This window comes from Aphelocoma coerulescens (assembly GCF_041296385.1).
Source record: "Aphelocoma coerulescens isolate FSJ_1873_10779 chromosome Z unlocalized genomic scaffold, UR_Acoe_1.0 ChrZ, whole genome shotgun sequence".
NCBI lineage: Eukaryota > Metazoa > Chordata > Aves > Passeriformes > Corvidae > Aphelocoma > Aphelocoma coerulescens.
Window position 1 is genome coordinate 20375096 of NW_027184085.1, and position 17618 is coordinate 20392713.

A 17618-nucleotide genomic window follows, 5' to 3' on the forward strand; every position below is an offset into this window, starting at 1 on the left:
AATATACCCAACAAGTGGATGTTACTGGGTTCTGCCTTTTTTCTCATTCCCAACAGCATGATGTGGGTAGTTACAGAGAAGTTTTTAGATTTGACTGATTAGAAATAAAGTATGTTTTACAGGTGGGTTGTCAAGTTGCAGTAAGATTCAGGAGGTAAAATCAGTGTGGTTTTTCTCTGTCTTGATTCAGCAACATATGTGTGGTTTTGTTTTCCTGGGCAATGATCAGGTGGCCAAATGAGTCTTTTTAGACAAGGGATGTCAGGTGAGAACTGGCAAAATATGTCTGGTGCAATCAGTTACCAGTTGTAGAATGCGACACTTTTCTCTTCTTCCTAATGCAGAATAATCACACTATGACACAACATAATACAATTTTTTTCCTCTCCGCTGCCTTGATGCGTTCTCTTAAGCTACAGAATGATAAGAGTTGAAGACCTGTTTAGCAAATATTGTGCCTAGGGCTTTGTTTATTGTGTGCTTTTGGGTTTGTTTGGGATGTGGGTGTGGGAGGGTGCAGATGTACTGGAACACGCTTGGGTTGACTTGCTGCTCCTGAAGCAGAGAAACTTATTTGCTATTTGTAAAATGAAATGTAAGAAAGCATGGCCAAAACTATTTTTGATACCATTTCTCAGCTATACAGTTAATTGCAGTGGGATGCATGAAGGGTATGAATGTAACACTGCGGAAGCGACTCGTTTATTTTCTGAGCATGAGAATTTGAGGGATTGACTTTAAAAATTGGTAGCTCTGAAAGACTCCAGGTTCTTAGCATGTTTTTATGTTGGGGTGTGTTGAACTTCTGGTGGTAATGATGACTGCAGAATTATGAGCAATTACTCTTGTCTGTTTTTATGTACTTTGGAAATTGAGGTCAAAACACAGATAAATAAATATTCTGTTCTATTACTCCAATCCTTCCGCCCCCGCCACCATGTGGAGCAAATGGTCTTATGTGCTTTCTTTCAGGAGACAGCAAATGCTTAATTTCCTTGAAATATAATTCCATGTACATGATCAGTGGAACTAAACAATAATGATCTTTCCATCATTGTGAAATTACCCATTTATCTGACAACGTCCATATGTATCTGCCTGATACTGGATTTCTGTAAAGGTTGTAGTGTTTATTTACTCCTTTGTTTCTTTTTCCCACATGCACTTTAGAAAAGGTGCTTTCTGGAATTTTAACAGAAAAATGCCTGTCTGGTACATCTTCTCAGCCAGTAACAGCAGATGAGTTTTAAGACTAAAATCTGGGTTGAAGGAAAGTGACAGAACAGAAATAATTACAAAATAAATTAGCAAAATTGCCAATTTAAAAGCAAATGCTACATTCCAATCCCTAAATGTGCTGTTAATCAGGAAGCAGGAGGAGCAAAGGCAATAATTTCTGGAGATATTTTCGTCTTTCATGATAGCAAAAAATAACCTCATGCTACTAGTAAAACAGATGGTTTTTTGTCTGCTTAATATTTAATACTAATAGCTCAAACACTTTCCGATATTAAAAGCAGAAACACTACTTTCCTACAGATGAACATTTATAGCTCACAGAAGAAGCAGCTGCCATGGAGTCTCTAGTCATTTACTGAATTGTGTGCTCTTGATCCTATGTGCTATGAAATTTTGAGCAGCAGGAACAAGCCCTAGATTGGGCATGTTTTTAAAAAACTGAAGTGTTTTTACCAATGTACTTAAAAATTCTCATGTATGTAAATTGTTTTTGTTTTTCAGCTTGTCCAGGATTTCAATACCCAGGTGGCTCTCTATCGGGAGCTGGTCATTTCCATTGGGGATGTCTCAGTCACCTGTCCTTCTCTGCATGCAGGATTGCACAAAACTCGAACCCAAGGATGTGAAATGGCCTATCAGGCTCATCAAAAACTAGCAGCAATTTCTGGGTAGGAGGCAACTTATGTTGAATTAAAGCCGTATTCATGTGCAAATCTTTGTTAAATACTACATTATGGAAACTTTCAGGAAAAGCATTAACTTGTGTTTCTGTTCTACGCATAGAGGTGTATGACCACAAATTTTGCAGAATGCTTATATCCTTACCATAGTACAATTTTGGATCAAATCCTGGTCCCCTTACCAAGAACATATCCTTCTGATTTCACTGGATGCTTTTATGAAAGACAAACAGGATTTTACTGCATATCACTACAGATCAAGCAGGAAGCCATGCCCTTCAAGGGTGAAATAGCAATAGCTTTCTGCCCAGTCTTCCATTGAGTATACCTAATTGAATAGTTAAGAGACAACTAGCTCAGCTCAACTAGAGACTCAACAAAATTATACCAAAATTAGGTGAAAATTGAGCAAGGGGAATACAAATACTAGTCTGAAAGCTTGTGTTTACATTCTACATGTTTTTAAACCCTTGTTTGTGGAAATAAGAATGAAAAGTTTGCCAGCATATAATATTTTAATTTATTCTTTGGTATTACATTATGTACATTCCTTTCCATGGTGACAGAATGTATTATCACATACTTGAGACTATGCCTCAGTGCAAGATCAACCAGCATAAATAGCTGTTCCCTAAAAAATGGGAATTCATGCTGCTAATTCCATGTGAGTTGATCACAGTATGGTGACTGGGGCATTTATATTTGTATGTACTCCCTGATTGATGTCTGATTACAGTTTGTCAGAACTGTCTGCATCTGGCTTGTCTGCCATAAGCCATTGTACACCACTGGAAGAAAAACCGAAACTTTTTTGCAGCTCTGCCTAATCCCCATTAAATTTATTTCATCACTTCAATATATATGAGAAATCCGTCATAGGCTTGGTATGTAAGGGGAACCCACAGTAACAAACCAAACATAAAAGGATACTGGTTGGATGTTTTAGTAGAATTACCACCATTTTCAAGTAAGACTTTGTGCAAAGTCACTTAAGGTGCCTTTTTGACCTCTCATTTGTTCCTCAAACAAAATACACATTTTTAAAATTCTAAAATTGGTGGGAATTTTAAAAAAAAAACAGCAGTGAATAGACATAGTTCTTTTTAATCAGTACGCTGAAAACGTGAAAACAAACAGTAGTGAAATCTATCTTGTGTGCTTTCACACTCAAAAGAAAAGCTAATATAAACAAAGATAATACATTTGAATAGCTTAACCTATTTTGTAACTTATAAATATTTTCCCCCATAAAGAAAACAATCGATACATGCTCATTTAGAAAGTACTGAGTTTTTTTAAGCAATCATTTCGCAGTTGGAAGTCTGTCATATGCACAAAGATGTCCTGAAGGTTGTGCAGTTGCTGCAAGATTGACATTTGGCTAATCTAAAACTGTTTAAATAACTGTGATAATACTGTGATATCCATAACAACTGGTAGGTGTTAGAAACTCTGGAAATGACTTGTTTGGTCTGACAGGCATTTTACAAGATGTGCTTCACATCCCCACCCTCCTGTAGCTGAGGAAAGGCATATGAGACAAATAAACTTTTTTGGTGTATTTGTGAGGAAGGGTGGGAGATAAAGATACAGCAAGAATTCAGGGTAGAAAAGAAATAGGAGAGGAGTAATAAATAGTCTCAGAGATAGAGTCTTCAGCAGAAAGACTGATGTAGTGCATATTACATAGAATCTGGAATAGGAATCTAATTGGATAGGAAGAAAAAGTATCAGGAAGAAAAATGCTTAGGGACAGGAATGCATTAAATCATCCTCGGTATTAAATAGTCAGGAGGGTAGTGTGTTGCTCAGAAACCACTGTTAGTCAGCAGATGGGATGGAGGCTTATTTAGTTCACTGCTTTAGTTCAAAATGCACAGCACTGCACTGGGTAACACAAAAAGGTCTTATTAAAGAAAACGTGTTGCTTTCTCACCTAGAAGGAATAATAGCAAGCAGCTGTTTATGTTACTAGACTATAATGTTTCAAAGCATTCTGTTAATTCCATCAGTAATGTTCAGTTGCTCTCTTAGGTTATCTGCCTGAGGTGTTGCAGGGCACTCTTTCTTATTCGAGAAGTTGGTGTCACTAAGACAATACTAAATTCATTTATTTTGTTTGTACTGATGTTTTCCTTGGAAAATTAGCAGACAGCTTACTGTTAGGCTGTTCCTCTTGGAATATATCAGGATTTCACAGAATCACAGAACTGTTAGGGTTGGAAGGGACCTCTGGAAATCATCTGGAGATCACCTAGTCCAACTCCTGTAGGCACTAGTGCATTTGAGACTTGTAGGCACCAGTGCATTTGAGACTTAAATGCACGCCTGACTTGGGCGATTAGAAGAGGCACCTATTTCCTTTCCTAATTCACTTGTTCTACAAGACTAAGCAAGGTAACAAAGAGAAAAGATGCAAAGACTTGGAAGGAGAGAAACAAAAACAAATCCTCTAGTGCTGGGGAAGGCAGCTCTGGGAAGAAATCTGGAAATTGTTGGAAGGGAAAGAAATGCTGAGGTAGAGATAATGCATTAGGAACTGAGCGAGACAGAAGTCATGAGGACAGAAAATACGTTGGTCATGGGCATATCTGTTTTGGAATATTAGGCAGACATCAGAGTAGGACAGTGGTGTAATGTGAACAAGAAGAGAAAGCTGCAAGTGTACCTATAGAAAGGATACACTGATATGCCAACAGAAGCAGATTCAGCTAGAGAAGAGAGGAAGTGAAAGTCACACTTACGTTTTAAAAACTGAAAGAAAGACAAAGGAGATAATGAAAAAAAGACAAGGTAGCATGGGAACATAAAATCTTATAAAGCCCACACTGGATTAAACCATATCACCCCATCTAGCTCAAATCTGATGGCTGCTGGTAGCAGAGATTTCATAAAAAGTAAGCAAAGATACATAAACCAGGTTGTGCATAGAATGATGCCTTCCCTCATGTACTTGCTGCTACCCAGCACTCAGTAAGCAAAGGCTGCATCTGAACAATCTGTATCTGACAAACGTGAATTCTCACTGAGGATTTCAGGATTTCTCTAAATATTAAGGTCTTTAACTCAAAAAATGCTGAGGATGAACAAGGACATTTTTATACTGTGGTGTATTTAAAAATCTATTTACTAAAAAAATATTATTGAAAAGGGAAACTTCAAACTATGTCTCCAACTTAATAGGGCCTCATAGGTATTGCAACCTCTTCTTTACTTGTTCTGTTATCTTTTTCTTAGAGAAATAGTGAAATTTTAGCAAAGGGGAGTAAAGATTAAATAAAAATAATCTAAATTGAAATATCTTTTAGGAATGCCAATCAAAGTAAACCCTTCTTTCAGCGTTGGTTTTCTCAGGACTTCAGGTCAATTCCTGCTCTCATACTAAAAGTTCCTAGTGATTTTTAATGAGCTGTCTTCTGAAGAAGGTGAGTAAGGTTTGGTCCTTTCCTCACATTTTCTGCTGTATAATGTAGCAGAAAATAAATATCTCAAATTATTTACACTGTGCATCCTTGTAGTATTAGTTGCCATGGTCAAAACTGGAGAAAGTACAGCAACAAGAAAATGAGTCAGCATGATTTTTTCCAAAGAAAAAGAAAGGAAAAATACTTGTAATAGTAAGAAGATGGGGGAGAAAGATGCAGATCTCTGTTATGGAAGAGAGTCTGGTTTATGGAATGATAGAGTGGTGGTCTGTTAGAATTCATTAAATAGGGAGCTGGCTGTATACATGGAGTCCACTAGGTCTGGGATGTCAACAGAAAGATAACTCAGAACTGTATTTTATGATACAGGTCTGCACAACTGTGCACACACTTTTGTAAATGTCCTTACATATTCTCAAGCACTTGATATGCTTACATAATATGTGCACTTGGCACACTGAAACCAGAACTGGCAGTATCTCTCTGACAGTCTGATATATATGTTGGCAGTGGCTTTTTTTGCATGAAACAGAACTGTGTGAGGAGCTCAGGGGTGCATGGCAATGTTCATCTGTGTGAGCGTAGCTCTGAAAGTGATTTTTCTGTTTTTGTGACCTGTGTTGCAAAGTCCAAAATCTAAGGAGGAATAAACCTCTACACCCGTACACTCTGGGACAGCAGCTTTGCAGAAGAGGATCTTGCGGGTTCTCGTGAACATCGAGTTGAACATGAGCCAGTGCTGTGCCCTTGTGCAAAGTGGGCCAGCAGCCTCCTATGCTGCTTTAGGAAATGTTGCCAGCAGGTCGATGGAGCTCATCCTTCCTTTCTACTCAGGGCTGTTGAGGCCATATCTGGAATACTGGGTCCAGCAGTGGGCTCCCTAGTAGAAAAGAGGAAAGGACATACCAGAGCAGATCTAGTCAACTACCTTAGAGATTGTTAAGCAGCATCCCACATAAATGGCGAGGCTGTCAGACTGGGATTGTTCAGCTTGGAGAAGAGAAGTCTTGGAGGGGGATATTATCAATATGTACAAAAAATACCTGATGGAATACTGGAAAGAAGACGCAGTCAGGCTATTCTCAGTGGTATACAGTGATATGACGGCAGGTAAAAATTGAAATATAAAAAAAAAATTGATTAAAATCTTTTTTAAACTCCCTTTGTGCTGTTAGGCAGGTAGAATATTGGAACAGGTGCACTGAGAGGTTCTGGAGTCTCCATCCTTGGAGATACTCAGAATTCAACTGGTCTTGGCCCTCAGCAACTCTCTGTAGCTGATGCTACTTTGAGCAGGAGGTTTGGATCAAGTTAGTTCTAGATGTCCCTTCCAGCCTGTGACAAAGTCATCATGACCTTGGGAAAATTCAAAGTTTCCTTATTTGACATATGCATCTGTTACTTCTATAAAATAGTTGTTAATTTTAAGTTCCTGTAAGTTCAAGAGAAGTTGAGAAAGTCACCTAAAAATCACATCCTGATTGCATTCCTGTGCACAAAAAGATTATCATAGTGTTGCTTAAAGTTTTTAATTTTATGTAATTTCTACTTTGTTTCCCTTTGTAGTCTACAGTGGAAATTCTCATGTTTTCAGTAAGCACCAAATAGTAATTTCTGTGAGCTAATTAATGGAAGATTGTTTCCTAAGGCTATTTTAGAACATTCTTCTGACACTCAATTGTGGCCAGTTTTTTATTGAACTGTCTGAATTTTCCCTGAATTACAAACCTTCAAAATTATTACCTGCTTCCAAAGCACACTAACAAAAAAGACTGCTTTGAAATACTTTACAAATTAAATGAAAAGAAGACTCCAGACCTGTAAGTTAAAGAAAGCTGTATCAATACAGGCATAACAGAAAGCATTTTAACTGTTTAACTACAGATTTTAAATGAAACTCTGCTGCTAGTCAGTATTAGCTGAGCAGAAACAAAGCACAGCAACACTTAGCTCAACAGGGAAGAATTTTTATAATCGTGATTCAAAACCATTTTTATGCCAACAGATAGAGCAACAAACCAGAGGTCTGCCCCAGCTAGATACCAGTCGAGTAGCATTTATGGAGATCTCTGTGCTCCCTAGACATCTTTGCAGTCATTGCCATGGTACTCCTCTAAGTGTGTGTGTCAGGTGGGGAGAGTGATAATGTCGATCATGGGATTCTGAATCACAGGCACTGCTGCTGTATCCAACCTCTGTTGGAGATGTTAGCATTGTTTCAACTGCCGGATGAAAGTTAAGAAGTAAGGTAAGAGATTGCTCCATGATAACCGGAATGTGGCCTGATAAAACTATAGTTAAATACCAAAAATAATGTTATGATACGTAAGAAAAACAAGGAAAGCAGTCAATATTCACTGCAAGAATCAGTACTGTTATACATGATAATACCAGTAGCATAATGCCCTCTGAATCGATACAAGGTGATTTCTTCTGTTGTAGATGTTAAAAACAGTAACAGCTTAAAGCTCTGACCTTAAAAATACTGTGAAGTAAAAAATACTGAGATCTTCCACTTCAGAAGACTCTTGGAAATATAAAACCTCGTTTTGCTTTCACAGGCTGTGCTAAAAGAATTTCAGTAAGTTGCTTCAATGTGGCATGCTAGATCCCACAACTCTTACAATCATTTGATAGTACCTCACTTAGGAGATTGTCCTGATGATTTAACTGTGACTGTCCAAAATGAATAAAGCCGGGGAGATCTTTGTCTCCCTCCAAAGACAAGTTTTTCAGGATATGGAACAAGTTCATTACTGAGCATTCTTACCGTATAGTCTCATTTTCCTTCAACTTAGACATTCAGCTTCTGTAAACATTTACTGGAATTTTCTTACATGCTTAAAATTTTCTTGTAATTCTGAGCGTATCAAGTTCTAGAAGCAAATTCTGACAGTGTTTATTCATTTTTGGTTGGCTGGCTTATCTTCATTGATTTCTATGTCCTGAAGTGATTGCAAACTTAGTACCATGTATCAGACTACACATGTTCCAGGGACTCAAATCCCATTTTGAATAATGGGAGTTGGTCTACATGGGAATGCTTTGATAAAAAAGCTCAGATGTGGATAGTTTAACATACCCCTTCAGGACCAAGTAGTGCATGATAGTGCAATAAGTATACCCTAGCTTACTCCTTTCACAAAAGGGTAAGATGCACATGTTGTTCTGAATAGATTCCTTGTAAAAAATTTCTCTAATTACACAAACCACATGCATCTAAAATGATGGAAAGGGATGGCAAAAAGATAAAACTATTTTCTGTGGAACTGAGTTAATGTGGGTTTGCTTATTAAGAACAAAATCTGTTTACCCAAATTAAGCTGCAAGTTGAAAATGAAATCATTTAAGTCAGATATCTCTCGTTCAGAAAGCAAATAATGGAAGAAAAATGGAGGTTATTTACTAAGGCTAGAATTCTCAAAATAGCTGACCTCTATAGACCGATTTTTTATTTGTACCTTTGTCTTTGGAAGTGCTTTAATAGGTATTTGGGACTTGAAGATACAAGGTATTAGTATCTCCCCTTCATAGATCTATCTTTCATAACTGGAGGCCAGATTTAGTAAAGGGCAAACAGACCTAAAAGTGAATTTATTACTCTGTTATTTTTCTATGTTTGGAACAGCAATTCTGGAAATTCTGGAAATTCTACGTCTGCAGTAATGCAGCGTAACTTAGTTTTGACGAAGTGGAAGAGCTTACAGCACCTTGCCTAATGATAAACCTCACCAGCAGTCAGGACAGCAGTCTTGCTTGTCCTGACAAGGTTGGTCCCAGAGGTGCTAGCATCCTCAAGAGCTTGACACACCATTTTGGTGCTCCTCATGAAACACAGTGGCCCATGCCACTTTCTTTTAGCCAAAGCTGAAGGTGAGTCAATTTCTAGACCACTTGCACCTACCTCCCAGAAGAGGGAGGAAAGTGAGAAAAGTAGAAAGTGAGTGCTAAAAGTAGAACAGACATCATCTTTGTCAGTCTCTTACTTGCTCCTTTCTTCCATCTGACACTCAGTTGGCACATTCACAGCCCTTTCCAGTGCACTGCTGAGACTCCAAGACTGCATATACTGGGTAAGCCAAACAGGTAAGCCTGCCCCTTGCATGAAGGGTCCTCCCAACAGCCGGGAAGCTGTGTCACAGCCCAGCAGCCAGGGATGCTGCCCATTTTTGAGGATCACCACAAATGGCAATATTCTCCCTGGAAGGCGTAAAACAGCATAGCTGTTCCTCTGTGACATAACCTGAAGGTATGAGGTGTGGGGAATTAGAGGGCACATTGCCATCATCTGACCCAGTGGAAAGAGTATTGCATGAGGAAGAAAAACAGTGTTGAGGTCTGGTCTGTACTTGGGTTTCAAGCAGTGCCATTGCAGGTAAACATCTGAAACTGTTAGGGAACTTCCTTTGTGGTGTTCTAAGCCTTGCTCCCATAATGTTTTTCTATGTTTTAAGCAGATGAAATATGTAAAGACACAGGGAAGCAGAGACTCAGAATTCAGGTAAAGGCTGATTATTCCTCAGCATTCTTTATCTTCACCCTGGCGAACTTTGAATTTACCTGCACAGTACCTTGGTCTAGGGTTGGAGTACCCTGTAGGTTTAGGTTGGTTTACCTTCCATTTTGACATGCCCTCTCCATTCATCACTCCCATTATGGGTTCCTGGAACCTAGAAGACGATACAAAAATGTAAGATATTACTGTAATTCAAGTCTTTCAGTGGACTGTTCTCTTCTCTGCATGAGCAGCATTCCACTATAGTTAGATTTTGAAGGGTGGTTTCTCGAAGTCTAACTCATTAATAATGGAGTATTCCAGACATAGGTAAGACTATCTTTAGCAGTGGTTGAAATAACCAATCTGTTTTACATTCTTATTTTGAGGTATACAAACCTTTACATGAGAAATTTAAGTGAAGGAAAACAACATACATTACCAAGCAGATATGGGGACTGAATTACATTAGTGGGGCCTCTTTAGAAATGCTGCAGAATCGGAGCTGACCTTTTGCAGAAAATTCAGTGTTTCTGCCAGCAGTCTCTAACTTCATGCCCTTCTCTTGCCCCATTTTGTCCTTTCAGAAGATATGCTCTCATTGTTGGACATAAAAGGCTTTTCTCATCTCTACTGTGCAAGTAATTTTCTCAGGGAGTAAACAGCCAGAGGATCCAGCAGTTAGGTATATTTCTAGAAATGAACTGTGAGGATTTTGAAAAGCCACAGAACTTAGGTAGACTCTGTTTTGACAGTTGCTGTTACCTTCACTCCAGATTTTCTCATTCCCTTTTCTCCTTTGTCATCCCTTTTTTCAGTGTTTCTGTTTCTTGCTTTTTTTTCCTCATAGCCTGTCTCCACGCAGTAATGAAATTAATATCTGATTTGCTACTGTCACATTAACTGTTTGGGAATTCCTCATGGCAGAGTCTTGAATGTACGTATGACAAGCGCACTGGAATCCACTGACCTTTAGATCTGCGGCATAACTGTAGTAAACATGACGAACAAAAATAATAATTTTTTCAAACCTCTGTGTTTCGAGAAAATTCTGAAAAATGTCATTCAGCCCCTGACTGATGTTTCAGATTAATTACTTATTAAATAGGGGTACCAGTTCTTACTATCTCTGAAAAATACTTAGTAATTTTACGTCATATTTCAGTCTTTCAAGGGAAAGCATTGTTTTCAAATACTCTGTTTTATTATTGCTATACTTTTTTTCTAAATAATGCATGTTAATATTGCATTTTTATCATATTGTTTTCATCATTTATTTCTTTTGAAATTGATTTTTAAATGTCAGTTTGCTGGAATTCTAAGCCCTAACATGTAACAGCACATAGCAACTCCTGTTGCTATGTCTTGTCATGTCATGTCACAAGTGGAATCAGTTAATAAGCTCTTCTTGAGCAAAAACCTGAGTGTTACTAGCTTACGTCAGTAAATAGTGCTTCACAAGGGGATCTAGAGCTAAACTTTAGAAGGTATTTATAGACAGAAGTGCCACTGATTATGAGCCTTTCATGTCATGCTGCTTCTATGCCCACAACAATTAGGGGTGCCAGAGAAGCCTACGTGGTTCAAAATTAATGTTAGACCAATCCAAAATAACTTTTTCATTGCAGTATTTCTGAAAAAAATAATGTACGGCAACTTAATACCTACCTTCACAGATGTAAATAAAAGTTGCACTTGTGTTTATCTGCAACCAGGATAGCCAAGGAGTGGGCCTTTGTGTCCCCATTAGGCCCACTGTTTGGAGACGTGTTTCAATAGCATATTTCAGTATTTCTCTTCTATAGGTTTCTAATGAAACATAGCTAAAGCTAAGAATTTAATTACAAGTTTTTAGTGCTCCTTTCCTGGTCATTTTCCTAAATACTGTTTGATTAAGAAATCCCACATAGCTGCAATTTGGTAGGAACTCTGCTTGTCTTCATTCTGGTTAGCTTGGCTTATATTGTTCTCGGAAAATTACTTCTGATTCTTACTGAATCTTATAGAGCCAGACTATGTTAAGAATATGTTCATATAAGAGGAGTGAAAACATGAGATAATGAAGTTACACCTTAGAAAGGCTTCAGCATGAGCTCTTAGAATTCCACATGTGCTGGGATTTTGCTTCTGGTTTCTTACCTCTATTTTTAAAGTTTTGGACTGAAAATTGTGAGTTAATGGAAATGTTTTTACTAATGCTCAGTATTTCTCCACATTCTGTACCACTGCTCTCTAGTTAGAAAGGACCATTTTGATTCTGTGCCCCTCACTGAAATCAACCAATGGCATTGCCAGGTTAATTGTGCAGGGCCATGCAATTAAGAGCATGTCCTTCTCACGCCCCACGTTTGGTCATGCTCTTTCAAGCACTGCACTTCCTGCATAGTCAGCTAAGAAAAGACTTCACACTTACTGTGATCTGCATGGTACATGGAGGTTTACTCTAGTGAGAGGTCGAGTATCAAAGGGTAACTACTCTTAGTAGCATCATCAGTACCTTGCAAGATCAGTCTCCAGCCATGGGAGATACCAGTTCTGTCAGGCCTATGCTGGAAAAATTCCAACCAATTTCAACAAGGTGTACAAAATCTGTTGTAATTTTTCTAATTGCTTTATCGTTCTGATTCTGAGCAATTAGTTAAATATTTGAAACCATTATCTGGGCATTAAGATCTCACCTTGACACAGCATTAAAAGAAGCATTCCTTAATACAGAATCTTTCCAGTATTACCAGTTAAATGCTGTTTAAATTCAGGTTTTAAAATTTAACATATACCAAAGTGTTGGCTGTTAATGCACAGAATTTTCTCCTTGATGGGTACATTTCTAGATCTACATTTAGATTTTCCACATAATTTTTTAACTATCAGAGAAATAATATACTGAATTATTTGTATATTAACATAGAAGGTCTTATTTTCTCTTATGTTCCGTTTTTTATCGTGCTGTTCTTATCTTTCATAAGAATACTTTCATCATGAACATTTCCTGGCAGCAGATCTGGCGTAAGAATTCAAATACCGACATATTAAATTCTGTGCTCAAAGTTGTTGAAGAAACTGCTTCCCATTTCAGAAGAAAACAAGTTTGCATTTATTGTGTGAGCAAAGAAAAGCTGACACTTCATATCTCTGTCTATCAGGGCAAGACAGATCATTGCTAATGTAGTGTTGGTAACCTTGGCAGCATGGCAAATGGTTGAGTGGCAAAATACTTAAAAGTGCCATGTTTATACAGCAGCCTCCAATTATTTCCAACAGCTCTGGAGTTGTTACTGTGGTGAAACAGCACTATCCACCCTTATGCATTTACAAGCCCTTCCAAAAAAAACTCCAACACCAACAAAGCAGCATTTGGTACTTGGGAATAGTATGACAACTGCAACCACAGTATGTAAGGCTGAGCAGGATGAGGCTGTGTGCTGAGGAAGCAGTCCCTTCACGCAGGGTGAAGAGCCCCAGTGCACAAAAGTCATGGACATTCCAAAGTCTGGGCATTTAATATAATTGCAGACCTTCCCAAAATAGTGTGTGCAGACTTTTGCAGTTCATTTTGCATCATTCAAGACTCAGAAATTAGTAGTACGTCTGTGCAGCTGCTAATACGTGATACTGAATGGCTGAGAAAAACTTGATGGAAAAATCCTTGTTTCCCAAGGAGAAAAAAAGGCTTTGCAAAGAGGGAAAAAAACCAAAAGTAACACCAGTTCACAAAGTCAAGTGGAGACCAAAGCAGGATTAAGAAATCTGAAGTGAAAAAATTGCAGAGTTCTTTTTGCTAGAATACTGCTTCCTGAACACATTTTATCAACAGATGGTTTTAAAAATTTCTTTTTCCCTATGTGAATTTAAATTCAGGAAGCTAATCTATTTCTTTTTTCCTTTTTTTTTTTTTTTTTTTTTTTTGACACATTCAAGTTTTCTCAGTCTCTCAGCTGTGATTTTTAACTACTCTTACAGATTTGGTTTGTGAAGTATCTGGTGGAGCTGTGTGAGATTCTTTTACTGATTCTATAACAATTTTTCATTTGGGATACTTTCATATGGAGGTATTTGAACATATGATTTTTTAAAAAGATAAAAAATACTCTGAGGCGTAAGCGTGACATATTCAGAGCATTCCTAGAAGCATTTGATACCTACAGAATTCCAAACACTGCCTTATTCTGAGCAGCCTAGTACTATCTACTGGATGTGCTGTTTTCTTTCCAGTTTAGAATTGCAGCAGTCTCAGTGTTTGACCAATAGACCCAAAAAAAAAAAAACCTATGAAAATATATAGATCTTTTCAGTAATTGCTAATGCAATATAGCTCTTATCCAGTCACAGTGAAACTTACGGAACATCTTCCCTTTAAGTAGTCCTGGTAGCAAGGTGGTTTGTAATAATTTGAGGAAAAGCAAATACCGTGTTCCTTGCGTTTTCTCATTCTAACCACTCTTCACAACTGCTCTGGTTTTCCCATTTTGGAATATGGAAAACCAGATACCTGAGTTACAAACAGATAGCAAGTATCCAGATCACGCTAATGCTTCAAGGAATGCCTTTTAGGAAAAAAAAGAAATTGAAATTTATATTCAAAGAAAGTACTAACAACAGAAATTAAATGGAAAAAGGAAGTGTTACAAATCTAAGGAATCATCTGGTTTAGTGTCCTGTGAATGGTCAACAGCAGATGGCATCACTTGCCTGCAGCAGAGTTCCTTCTAAATCCAGTATGTTTGTAGTTCGTTGTGACCGAGATCCTGCAGCATCAAATACCTAAAGCATTTACCTCTCCTTCAGGCTCTCTGGAAAGTTTGACCATATTTGTCCACACAAATAAGAACCAATTTCGAAAATAACCACACATCAGATACTAGTTTTCATAAAATTTCTGTACAACTGTTAATCAAAGGAACTGCACAGGAGTGTAGGTATGAATCCATTTATGTTTTGCGGATTTTAAAAAGGTAGAGTTTAAAAATTATTCGTTAATGAATAGTGAGTGATTAAGGGATATTTTAAAGAACACAGAAGCTTAACTAAAATCAAAGGGCAAATCCACAGGCAGCATGACTTTCAGCGGCCTGCAGTGAAGTTAAAAGAGGCTGGGCTTGAGCCTGTCAGATGGCACAAATTTATCTGTGCTTTCTCCACATTTTTATCAAATTAATTTGAGAACAACTTGTCAATGCTGACAAGGCAGGGTTCTGAATAGGAATTCCTTTGATAAGCTTAAGAGTTACTGTATATACAGCTAATCTCACTGTCTCCTTGGTTAGCACAGATCCTTTCTGGAAGGTCTGTGTCATGGTTTGGATTTATCTGTTCTTTGGTATCATATAATTTGGGGCTGTGAGATTTTTCGTTCTGCTGAGACTAGAGCTAAGCAAGGGTGACTTGAGGGCTCACCCAAAGTTTTCTTTCATCTAACTGGACACCACCTTCTCAACAGGGAGTCTGATAACCTGCAGAGAGAAAGGCCCTGTTCAGCTTATGTTTGGCTAGTGCAGAAGTCTCCTGAATTTCTCTAAAGTAGAGGCAAGGGACAGACAGCTGAAGGAACAACGGGCTTGGAGTTGATTTCTGCAAAGGTGTGGTGGTCAAGCCCTGCATCCTTTTTTTTCTTTTTTAAATCTTACAAGAACTTAAAAGCGTAGTTGGAGGCACATGCAATTTCACTTGGAATTCTGAGTATTTAGAAGTATCCTGCTGGGGATTTTAATCTTAGCTAAAATGCTGGCTTCTTTTGAGCGAACAGCCAAACTCCCACCCAATTGCTTGCTCATGCACTCCTCAGCAGGACATGGGGAGAAGACAGGAAGAACAGGAATGAGAAAGATTGGGTGGAAATAGAGACATTGACTGACTATAGAGCAGCCTTGACTTGGAAATGATTACCCTAATCTATTGCCAATTAAAATAAAAGTAATTACTAATGTAGGTAATGGGAAAAGACACATATTAAGCTAGCACCTTTTCTACCTCTTTTCCATGTTTAACTTCACTCCAGGCTCCTGTACCTACCCCCACCCTCCTGAGAGGTGCAGGTGGGATGGCAGTGGGGGGTTCCAGTCCTTAACCAATCTGCTTTGTTTCTCCTTCCTCCTCACACTTTTCCTCAGCTCTAGTGTGGGCTTCTGCACAGGCAGCAGTCCTGTCAGGAAAATCTGCTCTAGCATAGGCTCTCCACAGGTGGCAGTTCCTTCAAAAATACCCATCTGCTCTGGTGTGCTCTGTGGGCTGCAGGGAAGATCTGCTCTGCCATGGAGAACCTCCTCCTTTCTCTTATCCTGATATTCCCTCTCTTGTTTCCTACTCCTTTTGTTCCCTCTCTCTTTCTCCCTGTGGCTATTTTTGCTCTTTTTAAAAATAAGTTTTTGCTCAGCAGATGAATTCAGCTGTGTCCTGCCAAGGAGCCCTTGCAGAGCTGCAGGAACTGTCTGTGTCCAGCACAGGGAAGCCCCCCACCTCAGCCCACAAAGGGCACCCTGTTGACACCATCACTACCAAAACCTTGCAAATGCATCCAACACACCTACTATTACCTAGAGTGGAGTAAGTTTCCTTTCAGTGCTGTTTTACTCATATACAAGAAGATACACTGATTTGTAATTGGGTTTGTCCTCTAGTGGAATAGATTGGATAGTGCTCTCGTAGTTTACTTCTTGCCCATTGTTCAGTTCAGCCATTAAAACTCACTTCTGAGGGAAGAAGTCTAGAAAATTCTGGTCTGTGACTCTGATAGTTTCAAAACTATGTTTTTCCAAAAAAAATGTTATAGTTGTATCTAACTTGTTCTAGCCTGGAGATACCTAAAATGTTATCAACCTTGGAGTTAGCAATGTCTCTACAATATGAGTCACTGAACTATGGTTTTGTTCTGCTGGTTGTATCATATACTCAGATTGACTCCATCAGTCTTATCAGAGTTATCGGAAATTTACACTGATCTAACAAAACTAAACCTGTTCACATGTCTTCTGTTATTGAGAGCGCTGTTGTAACTGCTTCAAAACAACAATCTGATTTAATAAGAACAGCATTCCAGTCATTTATGGATCTGCTAGAAGGAACAAGCCCTGCTTTTTTCCTGTCTGGACTGGGGTGTGGCATAGCAATTGTATCACAGTATTGCATAAATAGAGAACAAAAAACCAATACATGGCACTGAAGCTGACAGCAGTTTGTGTACATTTTTTTAAAAATAGCCCCAGCAAATGGAAGGAACACAAATAAGAACATTATTCCAGGAACTGTTTAGAAGAAAGAAAACGTCTTTGTTGGACAACTTTTCTACCTATATTCAAAATAAATCAGCCAGTCTTTTGTTGCCTTCAGAGATCTATGGCTGCATGGTGAAGAAATAAACGATATGTTTAAGATACAAAAGTAAAGGCAGGTTTAGTAGGCTGTAGCCATAATCAGAGGGACTTCTTGTACTTAGTATATAAGGGGATTAAGTGTATCTCCTCTGCAGTGTTTGTCGCCCTTTTCATCCCAACAGAAGCACCATTATGTCTGAGGTAATTTTTGTTCTTCATCTTTTTCATCTTCCTACTGCTTTGTATTTCTCAACCATGGCGTTTCAGATACTGACTTAAAATACAATCTACAGGGTAATATTTGTGGACAGTGATTTTTCACAGCTCATCACGCCAACTTACATTATTTTTCAAGGGAAGTACATATATGGAGCATAAGACAGAACGTGATTATTTAATTTTCACTTCTGGCTTGGCAAATGTTTATTTTCCTTTGGCTTTTGAAGACAAACAGTCTTCATTATATGTCTAG

The 17618-nt window shown here is 38.3% G+C and overlaps 1 protein-coding gene across 3 annotated transcripts in view; it reads left to right on the forward strand.

The window, feature by feature from the left end:
• Positions 1-17618, forward strand: part of RGS7BP (regulator of G protein signaling 7 binding protein) — a 32055-nt gene that overhangs the window by 1562 nt on the left and 12875 nt on the right. Inside the window, exons 1-2 of one of the 3 annotated variants that reach the window (XM_069001081.1) lie at positions 7459-7592; positions 9359-9430. Coding sequence is in view for 1 of the 3 variants with exons in the window: in XM_069001080.1 (XP_068857181.1) it covers positions 1741-1907 (167 nt within the window). In the remaining 2 variants the exon portion in view is untranslated. Of the gene's footprint in view, positions 1-1740; positions 1908-7458; positions 7593-9358; positions 9431-17618 lie in introns of those variants that run through there. The other 2 variants (XM_069001083.1, XM_069001080.1) reach the window with 2 other exon arrangements.